General features: G+C 38.0%; 2 protein-coding genes and 1 non-coding gene across 4 annotated transcripts; 1 reads left to right on the plus strand and 2 right to left on the minus strand.

Moving 5' to 3' along the window:
* Positions 1-9,482: 9,482 nt before the first annotated feature.
* Positions 9,483-9,564, minus strand: TRNAS-AGA. The gene has a single exon. It is a non-coding gene; the product is annotated as a tRNA-Ser (tRNA).
* A 132-nt stretch (positions 9,565-9,696) lies between these two features.
* On the plus strand, positions 9,697-12,209 carry LOC116014934. 2 transcript variants are annotated; one of them, XM_031254901.1, is made up of 4 exons: positions 9,697-9,921; positions 11,025-11,092; positions 11,212-11,353; positions 11,875-12,209. In XM_031254901.1, exons 1-4 carry the CDS (start codon positions 9,771-9,773, stop codon positions 11,949-11,951), a joined length of 438 nt encoding a protein of 145 aa, XP_031110761.1. In that variant the 5' UTR covers positions 9,697-9,770; the 3' UTR covers positions 11,952-12,209. The 2 variants fall into 2 exon arrangements, with proteins under 2 accessions (XP_031110761.1, XP_031110763.1); XM_031254903.1 differs by having other exon boundaries at positions 9,700-9,921; positions 11,215-11,353.
* Positions 12,210-12,274: 65 nt separating this feature from the next.
* On the minus strand, positions 12,275-16,498 carry LOC116014933 (histone-lysine N-methyltransferase family member SUVH9). The gene is made up of 2 exons (XM_031254900.1): positions 14,229-16,498; positions 12,275-12,720 (listed from the first exon to the last, which is right to left on the minus strand). Exon 1 carries the CDS (start codon positions 16,308-16,310, stop codon positions 14,295-14,297), a length of 2,016 nt encoding a protein of 671 aa, XP_031110760.1. The 5' UTR covers positions 16,311-16,498; the 3' UTR covers positions 12,275-12,720; positions 14,229-14,294.
* Between the last annotated feature and the right edge of the window lie 806 nt (positions 16,499-17,304).

A 17,304-nucleotide genomic window follows, 5' to 3' on the forward strand; every position in this document is an offset into this window, starting at 1 on the left:
AAAAAAAAAAAAAAAAAAAACCTAACCAATCTGTCCCAGAAAATTAAATTGGTGCACCAACTAACCCAACCAGTAACAACGAAATTGCGAATAATGAGGCAGTTTGAGGTTGTGAGGAGTACTTACATAGTTAGCTGCTTGAACCATGTGAGTGTTGTTTGGTCTTGGTCTTGGTCTTTCATTGGCGTATGGTCTTGGCCTTGCATAATTTGCATTGGTAGTGTTGGGTCTTGCAGTGGTGTTGGGTCTTGCAGCAGTGGTGTTTGGTCTTACAGTAGTGGTGTTTGGTCTTGCAGTAGTGGTGTTTGAACTTGCAGTAGCAGTAGTGGTGTTTGGACTTGCAGTGGCTTTGTTTGGAGCCGCAATAATGGTGTTTGGTTTCGCAGGGGCCGACACAACCTCGTTTACATTATCAGTAGTGGTGTTTGGTTTTGCAGTAGTGGTTTTTGGACTTGCAGGGGCCGACACAACCTCGTTTGCGTTATCAGTTTTGGTACTTGCAGGGGGCGACACAACAACGTTGTTTACAACAACAACATCATCATCAGTCTTGGAATTGAAGCCGCCTGATGATGAACTTTTCTTAGCCTCCAATAAAATATAATTATCCATGAATACAGCAGGCTGGTCACGGTGATGGTGCTTAGACCTCCGGTTCTCATAACAACGAATGCAGGCATTAACGGCCCCGCACTCCACGCAGGTGAAATACGTGGCCGGAATGAAGTCCCCACAACAATCACAGAACGGCCTCCCGCTCCGAACAATATAAAAGAGCGTCATGACTTCCCAGAAATCTAACGTGCCGTTACTGTCGGCGTCTAGCGCGTTGAAGAAGTTGGGGTTGGACAAACGGTGGAAGCCCTTTTCGTCGGTCATTAAGGATATGAACTCGTTTTGGTCGATGTGGCCGTCTCCGTCGCTGTCGAGGGCGTTGAAGAACTTGTGGGCTTCCGATTGGATCTCCGACGAGCTGGCTCGGTAGAAAGCTTCGGCTAACTGCCGGAGATGATCCATGGTATTGTATAGTAGTAGATCGATTTGCCTAAATATAATTTTCTTTGATGACTTCACGATTTCAAAGATTTATATTACACATGCAAGAAGTGCGTGGTTTTCAGACTTTCAGTGCAACTTGTTTATCATATATATCATAAGAACGCTACGTTACGATGACCAAATCCACGTATGAATATGTAGGATCAAATATCAAATTTGGTCCCATAGGTATTAACAAAATGATAACTTTACTCCACATGTTTAATTCCTACTAATTTTCATCTACGACTATTATTTTAATTTAGTACCAATTTTCATCAATGACTATTATTTTAGTGCCAAAATTTATCATGCTGGTCACCTCTTCATTACGTTTAATACATGTCGAAATCTAAAAATTTTAAGGGTATTTTGATCCTTTTCAAGTTAAGATCCAATTTGAGCATTAATAAAGAGATTTAAGTCCTATAAGATCGATCCTAATTCACAATTCTCCTCTAAATCCTATCTTAATTTGAGGAGAACTACAAATTGAGATCAATCTTATGGCTTAAATTCTTTTAATAATGCTCAAATTAGGATCTTAATTTAAAAAGGACAAAAATACCCTTCATAATTTCATATTTCAACATGTCTTAAACAAATAGGCGATTAGTGTGATAAATTTTGACACTAAAATAATAGCCATTGATGAAAATTGGTAGTAAAATAATAATATTTTGTGAATAAAAATTGGTAGAAATTGAATATGTAGATTAAAGCTTTTATTTTGTTAATACTTGGATTAAAATTGATATTTGCTCGAATATATAGGGACCGTAGGTTTCAATGGAGACATGCTTGCAGGTAAACACCAAAAAAAAAAAAAAAAAAAAAAAGGGTCAATCTCATCAATTTATGTGAGTAAACCGATTGGTCTCAGTGTTTACCGGATGCCCAAGAAATACTCGAACTCTTCCATTGGTCTCCCTAACTTGAAGCATACGTTCAACTCCATACGCCGTAACCGGATGGCCGACCACGCCCCCACGCACACGTTGGAACTTGAAAGATTGGAAATATTAAATAACAGTTTTACATATTTGAGTGTATAATATCGAATGAAATTGCAATTAATTAGATTGAAAAGGAATTTCACGGAGGCCGTTTTAACTGTCTATTTTCATTAATTCAAAATGACATCGTTTTGATACATAATCCACAATAAAATTTGCGAAGAATAACTGGATGGGTTTCAGGGAAACTTGCACCGGGACCATGGATGGCATTATTAAGACGTATACAAGATCCAAATAAGTATTTGCATGGTTGACTATAAAGTCTTCGTCAATGGACTATGGCGTTTTGTGCTGCACAGCCTGGCCTTTTAATTATTATACACAAAAATTAGCTTTATTTGAGGGATAATTTTGAATGTGGTCTGTTTTTAATTTGGACCAGGTCAAAACATATTTAGATTCTGATATTTAAGTGAGGAGATGAATTTGATATATTTTATGTTTAGAATATATCTTTTTTTTTTGAACAAAACAAACACTCAATATATTAAATCACCAAATCGTTCATTCGTTCATACAAAGCATACTGTATAAAAATGAGGAATAACATCAAGATACTCAAAACACATTAGTCTCAAGACTCAAAGCTTTCTTAGCCAAAGAATGGACAATCATATTTCCATCATACAAATCTCATGAATAATCGCCCCAAAGGGAGTAATAATACCCCGGACTTCACAGTCTTGGTCACAACTTCGTTTCAAAAATGATCTGAGACCACCCTTCTGCTTTACCTAACTCAATGCCTCATTTGCACCCACCGCCTCTGCCTCACGAACCCAGAATAAACCATCCATATATAGCAAATATCATAACACCCAAAACCGACCCAGAGGCATCACGCAATGTCCAACCAAAACCCATCTTGGCTGCCACATGGTCAAAAGCTACGTCAATGTTGAGCTTTAAAAATGATGTCACTGGAGGCTCCCAATTAGAAACAGAAGTAGGCGGCCGAAAAGCATTTGGAACAAAGCAGCCAAGATTATGAATATCACTCCAATTCTAGGCGTAGAACACAGCATGGTTGACCAGTGTACGTGGATCCTTACATTGAGCTCTCCAAACCATTCCATTTCGGTTTTCCCACATAGCCCAACATATAACAATTACTTTATGAAGCATGGCATTTGATAAAACAGCCCACATCTCCTCAATCCACAAAGCAATTGAATCAACAGGATGAAGATTTCAATTACTATTTAAAGTATGCCAACAATCATGAGCATAGTCACAATTTGCAAAGAGATGAACCGTCGTTTCACTTTCCTTTCCACACAATGCACACACCGGATCACAATTAACCTATTTAACATTTAAAGCATCCTTAGTGGGAAGTCTCATTGTACATAATGTCCAGAAAAAACACTTCACTTTCGAAGGGAGATTCAACTTCCACACACCCGCCCAAGTCCAACCCGTCCCCAACTCCCTTAACTCACACCCGAAGCCAATCTATACACACTCCTCACCGTATACACACCCTTCTCATCCCCTATCCAAAATTGACAATCCAAAGAACCCTTCTCGGTAATAGGGAGATTTAAATAAGTCAACTCCGGAGTAGAAATATATAGATTCGCATCATCCGGAAGCCATGGATCTCCCCACACCCTCACCTCTCTCCCATCCCCTATCCTCTACTGAACTCCCTCTCTTAACAAACTCTAGGATTCCCTAATACTAGCCCACATAAAGGAAGGATTTGAGCCAGCCGGAGCATCAAGGAAAGAACAACTCGGCAAATATGTTGCTTTAAAAACCTGAGAAACAAGAGCATGCGGATGGGTTAAGAATTTACACCCCTACTTCCCCAGCATTGTCAAGTTCATCTCCCTCATCCTTCTAAAACCCATCCCCAAATTTCTTTGGTTTACACAAATCAACCCACGTATTCCAACGAATCCCCTTCCCCCTTCCAACTCATCACAAATACCCTTAGGAAGAATCAAGAAACACAGTCATAACATAGTTAGGAATACTCTGAAGAACCGTCTTCAATAACACCTCACGACCCCCTCTAGACAAGAAACGATTCCCCCAACTCATGAGCCTAGCCCGAACTCTATCCCGAACAAACCCCAAAATTTCCTTCTTCCTACGACCCACATACCCCGGAAGACCCAAGTATTTTCCCCTCCCCTGTTGTTCACAAACCCCTAAGAGTTCACAAACTGTCGAAGTGTACACAACAGTACGCAGAGGAAGATGAAAATAGAACTCGGTTGTATTGATTAATGAGAACTGAAGTTTTCAGAATGAAGAATTGAGAAGTACTGTATACGGTACATCATAAATATGGAGAAGAAATAAACTAGTGTAAAAGTACACTAGTACCCCTAGATATTTTCCTAGCTATCCTCCAACACCCCCGGTAAGCTGGAGCATGCAAGACTTTGTATGTCCAGCTTAGAATTGACTTCATCCTTCCTAGCAATTTCAGATAGCATGTTGTTCTCTCATTGCTTCAAAACTTGGGTACAAGAAATCCTTGAAGACCATTGCAATTGTCAGCAGTTCACGGATCCTATCCAAGCAAAGGTCAACAATCTCCTTCCCAATTGTATAATGGCCTTGGCATCTCAAAAAAAAAAACCTCAAAAGATCAGAATGCATCCACCTCCAACAAGCAACTTCTGGCATCTCAATGCCTCTGCATATTTGTCAACAAGCCATGCTTTCACCAGTTTCTGCTCAAGAAGGAAGCAAGTGCATGCAATTAAAATCTTCATATCAAGGCCAACTTTTGCAACTTCACCATCAACACCAAGATCCTTGAAATGCTGCAATTTTTCAGTAATACCAAAGAAGATTCCTGCAACCTGAGCAGGTAATTTCCTGGACTTGTCCTTTGTAGAATTACTAACATTCAAATGATAAACTATTAGTTTCTCCATTGGAATGTTAGGTCGGATTTCATTGCTCCAAACTAATGCAGGTTCCTTGCATAGTTGTCCAAGAAATCTTGGAACTAAGTTCACTCCTTCCCTGGGAGGAATATAATCCACAAGGATCTTTGCATATGGAACTAACAGAGCATGTTTTGTCTTCTCAGCAGTGAATGCCTTGCAGCGGTAACCATAGCCCACAAACTGCAAAGAGCCATCTATTGAGGCATGCCAAACATCACCTGACCGATTCACATAAGGATCCAGACCAAACAGATCCCTAATATGTGCCTTTGCAAAGTCAACCATGGATTTACCCTCCCTTGCGCCTTGATAATCCACAGGTTGCTTTCCAGGTAAAACCTCAATGGTAGGAAAGCCTTTAATGCCATATTCCTGAACAAGGGACCTGTGAGCATCGACATCTAGTGCTGCGACGATGCCTTTCAAGACAGAAGTGACTTTCTCATACATGGGTGTTAACGCCTCACATTGACCATACCACGGGGCAAAATACTCTACCAACACTAGGCCATTGGAATTCAGAATCTTAGACTTAAAACTAGAAGGATTTAACTGAAGAACGGAAGTGGAGGGGCCATATAGAGCATTAACAGTTGTGATCAATGTAACTAACAACAATGGAAATGGTAGAAACCTCGTCGATCGTTCGATTCGATCTCTTCTTAATTCCTTTGTTGTTTGTTTCGTTGAGAGATTGACAGTAGATTCTGGCTTAGCTTCTTCATTGTTCGCAGTTGCAGCCTCGATCTCGGATCGAAGCTTTCCAACTCGGTTCTTTAGATCCGAGACTCTTCGCTTTCCTTGCGATTTTTCAGAAGCAGATTCACGAATCGGAGTTATTAACTGCTTCTTCTTCCTCGTTCGCCGCTGCGGCAACGATACAACAACTACGAGCTCTACGCTCGAGATTTTCGCGGATCTGCTCCGGATGAAAATTGTAAACATATAACTGGCGAGCACTTTGCTCAAACAAACTAAATCAAGCTCTACGCTCGATCTCACGGATCTGCTTCGTCTGAAAACTGTAAACATGGGATTGAAGAGCATTTTGCTCAAAAACTTCACGCTCCGTGAAGTGCTTGATTTGAAGAAGAGCACTGCGCTCTGATCTTCGCCGAACTGTAGAAACATCAAATTGAACGAGGAAATTTGAAGAAAGTTCTGCTTTGATCTTGTTACTCCTCTGCGGAGTAACGATCCTCTACGGATCTGTCGTTGGAGACGAACGCGACGCAGCTCACCGTGACTCGTCGGTGCCGGAAGCGGCATAGCTCCCTCACCGGCGAGCTCTGATACCATGTCGAAGTGTACGCAGCAGTACGCAGAGGAAGATGAAAATGGAACTCGGTTGTATTGATTAATGAGAACTGAAGTTTTCAGAATGAAGAATTGAGAAGTACTGTATATGGTACATCATATATATGGAGAAGAAATAAACTAGTGTAAAAGTACACCAGTACCCCTAGATATTTTCCTAGCTATCCTCCAACAGACAACCTCCTTATCCTCCTTATGAACATCACGGCCAAACACAATAGAGGTCTTCTCAAAATTAACATATTGACCACTTGCCTTTCTATACTCACTCAAAATAGCTCTCATCACCCCGCTTCAAGACTATTTGCCCGAAAAAAGAAAAGACAATCATCCGCAAAAAATATATGAGAAATAGTAGGCGCCCTCCTAGCAACCCTCACCCCATGAATTACCCCCTCTCTCTCCTAAGACCGGATCATCGCACTTAAACTCTCAGCTACTACGATAAACAAACAAGGCGAAAGAGGGTCCCCCTGATGCAAGCCCCGAGACACTACCTCATCATCACCCAAGATATTGCAATGCTGCTGAAAAAAATGCCGGAGATAAACCATCAGGGCCTGAGGATTTATTTAGATGTATCCCGAAAAGAGCTGCCTTTACTTCCTCTGCCGTGACTGCCCGAAGCAACTGCTCATTCTGATGATCATTCACAGTTCGCTCCAAACACTCCAAAACCGACAGTTTGTCACCCTCCTTGGACGAAAACAATGTTTAAAAATATTGAATCATTATTTCACCCAATCTAACTTCATCCGTTATCACTTCCCCATTCACATTCTGCAAACTCTCAATTTTATTCCTCCGGCGACGGCGATTAACCGAATAGATAATAGGTGATTGTGAAATTAATTATGAAAGTGTATCCATTAGAGTTTGCAAAATAGATTTGGGAAGACTTTAAATAGTATTTTTCCCACATACATTAGAAAATAATGTGAGTTTGCACTAGTATAAATACAATTCAACCTTTTAAAGGTTTAAATTATATAGTATAAAAACTTTCTTTGGCGTGAATAAGATAAATACAATTCAACCTTTTGAGTGGTATATATATATCCTGGCCCGCGGTTGACTATAAAGTCGTCGTCTATGGACAATGCATGGCTAAGTCTTTGTTTTTTGTTTTATTTTGTTTTTTTCTTTTACATTTTTAATATGTTATCCTAGTTAAATCATAGGCAACTCTATTTTATACAATTCAACATTTTTTTTAAAAGGTCTTGTATATATAGTAGTGCAAATCATTTTTTTTTAATGTGGAAAAAGTGCTTGCACAATTGCACAGTTTGCAAAATCTAAGTCATTGATCCCAAGCATTTAATGGCCCAGATCTATCCACACGAACTCATGGAAAAGGAAATGATGGACTCATTTGATCATGAGTCTACCGTGAGATCAGATCTTGTGCATCTATGTAATATTTTTTAATGGTCTAGATTGATTGACACACACTCCGTTCGCACACATTTAATCACCGTTCGCACGCACTTCAACTTGGAATCTTAATCAATCTAGACCATTAAAATATTTTGAGATCAAATCTTGTACATCAATCTAAAAAATTTTAATGGTCTAGATTGTTTGGCACACCCACCCCGTTCGCACACATTTAATCACCGTTTGCACACAGTTAATCACTGTTTGCACATATTAAATCACTTTTTGCACATATTTAATCACCGTTCGCACACACTTCAACTTAGAATCTTAAATCAATCTAGACCATTAAATTATTACATGGATGCACAAGATCTGATCTCATGATCTTACCAAAACAAGTGATCTCATATGATCCTAACTCTCTCTCTCTCTCTCTCTCTCTCTCTATATATATATATATATATGGAAGGGTTCAGGTGCGGATATATCTTCCCGTGCGGTTGTGCGATACTCACCTTAAGCATTAAAACGACACACCTTAAGTACACAAACCACGTACCTTAAGCTAAAAACATAAACCAAGCACCTAAAGTTTTTAAATGGTGCACCTTCAGTTGAGAATACACTGCGCACCTTAAGTACACAAACCATGCACATTAAGTACACAAGCCACGCACCTTAAGAACACAATGACAGTTGGTCTCACGAGTATTAACAAAATGACAGTTTTGTTCCACATGTTTAATTTCTACCAATTTTCATCCACGACTATTGTTTTAGTACCAATTTTCATCCACGACTATTGTTTTTGTGCCAAAATTCATCTCATCAGTCACCCATCCGTTTAAAATGTGCCGAAATCTAAAATTTTTAAGAGTATTTATGTCATTTTCAACTTAATATCCCAATTTGAGCATGAATAAATAAATTTAAGCCCTAAGACCAATTACAATGCACAGTTCTTCTCCTCAAATTAAAGTAAGAGAATCTGAAATGCATAATTATATTTACATATTTATATTTTTTTTATAACAATATGCCATTGTATTGAAAAAAACAAAAACAAAAGCATTTATTATGAGAAATAAACGTTTGATATATGATATATTGAATTTATCATCGCAACGTATATATCCGATTGTTTTGCTTTAGATTCCAATCTAATTTAAGTGATTGTATCTAAAAACTAATAAGTGTAGTGAATGAAAGTTATATTTTTCATTTATGTCTGTTTTTCATGTTACATTTTTTATTATATATATATATACATTATACTATATGAGTTGTACTATGCAATATTTTGATAAAAAAAGTACTCCTACCGTTCTGTTATCTTTTTTCTATTATTGTTGTTATGCACATGCATCATATCCACCATATATTTTCTTATATTCTTCAATGATAATAATATATAGACATTATATATATTGGAGTACTATATAAGTTACTCATATTGGACATCGATTTATGCACATCGTTTATAAAAAATACAAGTTAGATTAATACATAGTATTTTAAATCAACAATATTATATTCAAGTTGGACTAATACTGGATTAACACATGTATTTATATTTTGTTTCTCGATTTTGACACCACGCTCGATTAAAAAAAAAAAGTAAAAAATACAAGTTAGATTAATACATATTTTAAATCAACAATATTATATTCAAGTTGGATTAATACATATTTTAAATCAACAATATTATATTCAAGTTGGATTAATACTGGATTAACACATGTATTTATATTTTGTTTCTCGATTTTGACACCACGCTCGATTAAAATTAAAAGTTCATAAAATTATTACAAATCGTGGTCGGCAGGATTCGAACCTGCGCGGGCAAAGCCCACATGATTTCTAGTCATGCCCGATAACCACTCCGGCACGACCACAATTGTTTCAACCTTCCAGGCACTCTGATTCTAAATTATGTTTCACTAATCAAATTTTGACTTAAACACGTTACATTTAGTATTTGATTCCAAACCAAACCCACCATAATTGATTCTAATTCAAAGTTTATCTGTTGCTTATATATGCAAGGTTGAATCTTTGCCTTTGTTGGTCACTTGGTTGATCCTAAGCAGAAGAAAGAAAAATGGAAAAGGTACAGCAGCAGCACTGGTGGAAGTTAAGGTGGTCGTACAGAAATGCCACCATCTTGGTCTCTTTGTTCAACCTCATCGCCGCACTTTTCTTGCTTCAAAGCTTCTTCTTTTCTGCTTCCCCTTCCACCAAATCCAATTCAGGTTCCCCGTTACTATTCCAACAATCGTATTTAAAATTATTTTAAAAATTCCCTTTTATCTTTGATTTCTACTTCGCTATTCTTGAGATAAACAGCAGGATTTATTCCGGGTTTTATTTGATTTTTAGTTAATTTATGATGTATATGTGCTTATTTAGTTGGTTCTTGAAATAACTTGGAAGATCTATTCTAGGTTTGAGTTAAGGGCATCGATTCAAAATGATCGAATTTAGGTTGAAAGGATGATTAGCAGTAATATGAAAAAGAAAGTATTGATATCAGTAACTTAAGAGTGAGATTTGATAGAATAGATTTGGTGTTACTATGAAGTTTAGCAATTTATTGGAATTGGTGTTTTAGGATTGATATTAGCTTGGAAAATGGTGCCTTAAGAGTGAGATTTGATAGAATAGATTTGGTGTTGTTAAGGGCAAAATCTACTCGATTTTATCCTTAGCATCAAACTCAATTTTAGGCTGCATTTGCAGAAGATAACCATTTGATGTATGTGCTATAATGTTCAGATCTCTGAAACTTTCTAGTTTTTTTTTTTGGGTGCATCTGACTGGGGATAGGGGTGATGCGATTTGAACCCGAATCTACTACCAGACTTGTTCTAGCGAAAGACAATATATGATACTAGTGGTTTTTTGTTGACCTTGAATTTGGGCAAAATTTTAATCTCAGCCGTGGCACTGTTAAGCACAGAGTCACAATATTCTGAATTTCTGATGATATTGCTGGAATTGGTGCAAAACTGTATTAAGTGATAACTGAGAGATGCAATGCATGTGTAGTGGGATCAACTATGATCGAGTGGGTTGCTTGGGTAGTTCTTAGTCGGAAAGATGTTCTGTGTATGTGTAGAATTTATGAACTTCTTGATATAAGTTTTGTACTTGATTTTTATTCAGCTTAGAGGCCTCTATACTTCAATGAGACAGTGTATGTCTTTTTCTTATGAAATAGCTCATAGTCACTATTCAAACCTGAAGCTTCTTGTAACCATTTTAGATGAATTTTTTAGATTACTTCCCTCTAGTGAGTAATCAATGATGATATATTTGCAAGCTAACTAACATTTATATGCCATTTGAAGCACAGTTGAAAGGTATATAAGGGAATCTGAAGAGATTCGCCGTGCAATGATGCCTGTGAATCTAATTAAAAGAGTGAGTATAAGTATGGTTTCACTAGAATATAGAAAACCCGTATTCAAAAAAAATAAATAAATAAAACAAATATTGGTATTGTAAGAGACATTTGAAATTAGAAAAATTTTCTGGCTTAGCAGGTGAAGGAAATTGAAAATGAAGCATACATTGAAGTAGAGCCTCTTGAACATAATAAGGATGTGAAGCAGGGTGCTGCAGTAGACCTGATAACTAGGATGAACAATATTCGATCTTATTCTGAGGCTAGTGGCATGAAAGGTAATATATGTATTGCATTGCATTAACGGTGGACTGTTTTCTATCTTCCATCCCCCAACACTCCCTCTCATTGTCTCTCTCATATACATGTAAAATGTTTTGCTATTAGTTTCTTCTCACGGCTTAAATACACAGTGTTATGGTGAATAGCCTAGATACTGCAATGGATTTTGGCGATGTGTTTTCTCTTGCAATGGATTTTGCGACATGGATAATAGTTCTAGTAGATGTGCTATATGTCTAAAGATGTCGGTTTCACATATTAAGCCTGCATAGGAATAGGACTAGCCCAAGGTATTAAGACACAAGGGCATTTTCCTTGTGCTTGTTTCCTGTCATCCTTTGAAACTCTGTTAAGCTTTTCTTTCTAGCTTCTATATGCCTACTGAACACTGCAAACACACCCACAAGTGAGTATGGACTTCATAAACCCCGTCACACATTGGGTGTATGTAGTTAACCATCATCCTAACAGATTTCTGGTCTAGTGCTGGAATTTATTGATTTATTGAAATATTCAGCTCTTGAAGAATGGCGTAAGCGGAAGATGGAACGGGCCAGAAAGCGGGAACTTGGGAAGGATGGAACCACCATCTAACTGCCACCAATATTTGTCTGAGCAATGGATGAGTTGCCGGTTACTTGCCTGCACATTTCACTCTATTATTCCTCACCTCATAATCTATAGCATAGCATGAAATCAAGAATTAACAAATCTATTGTTCAAACCTCTACTTATCTAAAACCTTTTATTCAAACTTTTTGCCATATGATTGAACATATTCTTGGAGGCAAATTATATTGTGGTCTTGTGAACTTTTAGTATATTAAAAATGAATCTTATGTCAGTTGTTCATCTGATTGATTCTTGGACTTAATTAGGTTGGAGATATTTCCTTGATGACTAAATGCTTATTAATCTCAGCACCATAAGAGTCACATAATCTTATTTGAATCCTTATAACTCAAATTGGCATATGATACAACACTTAATATTCCAGCCAAAATGTGTATAACTTTGGCCTCATTTTCAAAGCCCATGCCAAGATGACACTCTTGCTGCAGGCATCAACAACTTAAAACTAACAAATTTCTTTTTTCAGCTTTTACAAAGAGAAACAAAATGAAAGAGAGTGATGTTTGGAGTGGACTCCTTTAGTTATAACAGGATAGGATTGATACAATCTGTACAAAATATAGTATAGATGTGCAATTTAATCCTCGGCTAAAACGACAACAGTACTTGGGCAAAACGCTTAACTTCTCAGTATGTCTGTAACTGCTAGCCGATGCAAGAACCACATACAAGCCACGCTTTACAGCCTAACATGGTAGTTTCACAGCATTCATTACGACAAGGCATGTTTCTGTACAATAAAAGAAAACCGAGTTACACAACTGCACTCAACATTAGCACATTCCATCAGCATGAGAAATGATCTTATATCCAAATACTGACGATTTAAAGGAAGATACAAGTAGACAGGGCCTCGTAGCCTTGGCCAAGACGGTTTTTAAAGGATTTTGGCCTTTAAAACTGTAAATAATCTTTACTTGTAGTATATCATATAATGTTTAAGCAAGCATCAAATCTGTCTATAACCCTGCAATCTAAATGGCACCCCTAATAACAGTTCTGAAGCTCTAACCAAACATGCAACTTTATATTACACAACTCAGCCTAGGCAAATAATATTGTTCTAGAGGGTGTTTCCCGTGCCTAGTAGCTATAAAAACATAAGTTACATATCATGGTTGCCCGTATCAAAATGTGGTATAAGTACTACCTTGCAAATAGCAAACAAATTCCTCCATATATACTTCAAATTTCTTTCAAACAAACAAAAGCAACAAAGTTGTATTTGTACCATTATAACTCTTCTGGCCCTTTTCTGCAGCATCTTTCACATTGTATAATTTCAGAAAAATTTGACATGATGCAAAAGTATAAAAACATAAATTCAATAACCAAAAAGATTAGACTACAAGCAATCACTATTGCACTCAACATAAATATCAATACATTTTTTTTAATCAGTTTCCCACTTTATATGCATTTATGTTGAGAGCCAAAGGATTTCACTTCACAATATGTAAAAATCAGAAAACCTATCATTCAAAGCCAACCTTTGCCTTTATATATAAAACATGGTCTTTGTACGATTTTCGCTATCTCCTTGGTAACTTTTCACAGCACAAAAATGACACCAAATTTCCTAGGTGAAAAGGCTATTTGATATAGTCCTTTTTAAATTTCCATTTTCCATTATAACTGATTAACTGTAACAATTAATGCATGGGTACTATATAGTGTTTTAAGAACATTATGTGTCCTCGAGTCCATTTCACATTGGCATACTTAAAAGGTCATGAATCTTTTTTTTTTGGAAATAAAGGGTCATGAATCTTGTTAACCAGAATACCACAAGGTGGGGGAAAGAAAAAGAATGGATTAAAATACATACAAATGAATTAGGAAAGAGCCAAGAGACTTGTAGTCTAGTGGCATCTAATGTAAAAGGTCTTAAGTTCAATCCCCCTTCTCCTCAGATGTACAAAAAATAAGATAAAATAATCAGCAATGAGAGGAGAAAGCTAAGAAGGTTGCAAGAGAGAGAGAGAGAGAGAGAGAGAGGATAGAAACACTACAAAAAAGTATAGGGTATAAATGCCTAAAAGAGCACTAGTTACAACTTTGCAGCACAGCAGACAAGTGCCGCTCATCACATATATTAGTTTTTTATGAAAAAGTAATAAAAACAACAATTTGCCAAATGGTACATATGAACAATGTTCTTATCCGAAGAATCATTTGATACAGTTGGGTAAAACTAAACAGAAATAGTTGAATGGTTTAAGTTGATATGGAGTATACCTTAGTACATCATGAGCCAATAAAGCTGCTCCTAAACATTCAAAACTGCACCCTCTCACAATTTAATCAGTTACAGATGGCAAGCTTCCCCAAGTCATCAGCTACCCCATAGTCAATGCTAAGTTCCTGTAAGGGAGGTATATTCTCCATGGCAAAGAGCATAAGGCGAGGAAAACAGGCATAATTGTGATCATAGAGCACAAGCTGCACAAGAACATTGGGACTAGAACTATGGCTCATGTAACAGGCTAGATTCCTCATTCGGGATACATCCATTGCAAAATCCAAAGGAGGAATTGAAGGATATGATGGGCGTACATACTCTGGATATATTTGAGACAAATCTCCCCACTCTGCCCACCTCTCTGAAAAACGACTAGGATAAATTAAGCTATCACCATTCATTTTGAAAATTTCTTCTTGCTCCTTTGTGAGGACAATACCTGCATATTCACAAATAAAAGAACCGGCTTGAATCAGGTCCAGTGACCTAACTCCCCAACCTGTCTCCCTTGACCGGAAAACTTCAAATCTTTTCCTCACACCCTTTTGACTCACTCGATTCCGACAAGTAGCAGGACAACGACAATGTGGGCCACATTCAAGAACCAGTGGTTTTCCCCTCAACAGGATACCATTGTGGTCATATGCAAATTCACCACCATTTCTAATTGCACAGAAACAATTGCCAAAACATCCATTGACACAATCACAGCCAGCAGAAGCTCCCATATACTGGAAGACATGTGGCGGAAATATAGTCTTCACCAGATAATCATAATAAGCAGGTTCTTGGTCTGTATCTATGTCATTATATAAAAACACTGGCACATTCTCTTTCTTCCTTGATATATCAAGACTGACATATCCCGTCGGTCTGGCCTCCAATGGCCGGGTCCTGAGGGTCTCTGCAAACTTTAAAACCGCACTTCCCATTTCTGGTTGATCCTCAATCCTTACGAGTTTATACTTAAACACTCCAAAACCAGACTTGCCTACATCAGCCCAACAGTCTACAATTCTATATAAGCCATCATAAACATAGACTTTCCCACTAGCACTACCTTCATATTTAAAGCCACGGATTACTCTTACCTCAACTCCATAATACATGCTCCTCTCCAATGCCAAATTCCCACCTTCAAGCTTCTGGCTAACACATTGGCGCGAGTTCTTGTCCTGCCCACCGTGCCCGGTATAGATTATCACATCCCCTGAATCCATATCATCCTCGTATCCTCCGGAGACTATAACACTAGTAGCAATAGGCTCCCCGTTCGAGCTATGGCTGGCAGAAACAAAGTCAATTCCAGCCTGAACCTGCCCGTGCAATCCAACCACACACAATTCCATTCGGAAAAAGAACAAGTCCCCAACGTACACCCCAGGAATGGAGCCCACAATGCGCTTATCACGGTTCAGCCAGAGTCCCCTCTCCCTCATAAGCTGTGCGGCCTTCAAATCCCCTCTGGTCTTTTTAAAATGCCCAAATTGCTGGTTCCTCTCATCCTCTAAGGGCGCGAGGACCCGAATAGAATCGTAAAGCATCCGGGTCCTGCGAACAACATCCCGGAAATACCTCTGATCCTCGGGGCTAAGATCGGTGACTCTCACCAGCTCCGACGAACGCTGCTGATACTTCCTCCTCGCAATCACCACAGTAGAAAGCTGCCCCTCGTTGTTCACAGGCACGATAGCTCTCGAATCCGGGTCCTCCACGACCTCCACATCGCCATACCGCTGCATTCTCTTCGCGAACGCGGTGCGAAACATCTCCGAAATCCGATGGAATTCCGAGTAAACATTGTCATCGCCAGGGAAGCTCAAGCCATATCCACCCTCAGATTGCCGAGGAGGAGCGAGACTGAAACCCGAATTGGACGTGGGACTAGGGTTTGAAAATGAAGCAGGGGTTTGGAGATCTGCTTGGGCAAATTCATCGAGCGGTTCAAGCTTCGGTTCGATCTTCGGCACTATCATACCAGATGAGCCGGCACCGGAGCTGGAACAGTTACCGGCGACGGTGAACGTCGATGGGCCCAGCTGGAGATCGAGGTCTTGAAATGGGACGAGAGAAGCCATCCCCAAATTCTTGTTCTACACTCCTTTATTACAATCACAAACAAAAATCGCAGATTTCTGACAGCATAGAGAACAGAGAATCGGATTAACCGTCAGGCGTTTTCTTGCAGAAGGCTGAGAAGATAGTGCGACTGCTCGAGCGTGTGTTCATTGAAGTCTGAACCCCAAAACCAAAAATGACAACTGCCGAAGCGATAGTTACTGTATTAAAAAAAGAATCTTTATGTCGATTTAACGCCCCCATCAGTTAAAAACGCCTTTAAGCGTAAATTATGGTTCACATTAATCAAACAGTTACTCATACGCAAGATCCGCCAAATTCGCTCCAATCCGTCAAATCTAAATGTAATCCAATTTTATCTGTATTCATCAATACTGAATGAGATTACGTTTTGCTTAGTGAAAATTTGTCACTAGTAGATTAGAAGCGAATTTGAATTTTCAAAATTTGTTATATACTATCCCCATTGGCGGATTGAGAACTACTTTGCAATTAATTGCGTAAATATTACAAACTTTAACTGACACCACTCCTTTTATTCTTCAGTTTCAACTATTAAATTAACTAGATTGATGATTAGAATTTATTTGCAATTCTCACATGAAAACATGAGTGGTTCTTATAAAAATTCGTATGATGGGTAAATATGCACAATGACTACTTGTAAGGGGCCAGAAATGAATTATTTATATAATAATATAATATTATTGATTAGTGTAATGTAATATTATTCTCAAAGGTCAAGTGTTCCTTGGAGAATATTATATTACTGAAAGATCAAGTGTTCTTTGGAGAATATTATATTCCTGAAAGGTCAAGTGTCTCTCGAATAATATTATATTCCTAAAAGAGCCATAATCTTTCAATCATAAGATCATAATCACACAATCTCATATCTTCTATATTCTTTCTATTTTCTCTAATATTTTTCTATTAGTTTATACAGAATTGATTGATTCGTACACACCTCAAGGTCAATTAGTTTCATCACTA

Source organism: Ipomoea triloba, chromosome 4 (genome assembly GCF_003576645.1).
Source record: "Ipomoea triloba cultivar NCNSP0323 chromosome 4, ASM357664v1".
Lineage (NCBI taxonomy): Eukaryota > Viridiplantae > Streptophyta > Magnoliopsida > Solanales > Convolvulaceae > Ipomoea > Ipomoea triloba.

What these genes read in the sequence shown, in the direction of transcription:
- LOC116014934 (XM_031254901.1), top strand. Translation starts at nt 9,771, where the DNA reads ATGGAAAAGGTACAGCAGCAGCACTGGTGGAAGTTAAGGTGGTCGTAC. An exon ending in TTCCACCAAATCCAATTCAG is followed by an intron (nt 9,922 to 11,024) that starts GTTCCCCGTTAC and finishes TTTGAAGCACAG; the next exon opens with TTGAAAGGTATATAAGGGAA. An exon ending in CTGTGAATCTAATTAAAAGA is followed by an intron (nt 11,093 to 11,211) that starts GTGAGTATAAGT and finishes TTTCTGGCTTAG; the next exon opens with CAGGTGAAGGAAATTGAAAA.
- LOC116014933 (XM_031254900.1), bottom strand. Translation starts at nt 16,310, where the DNA reads ATGGCTTCTCTCGTCCCATTTCAAGACCTCGATCTCCAGCTGGGCCCA.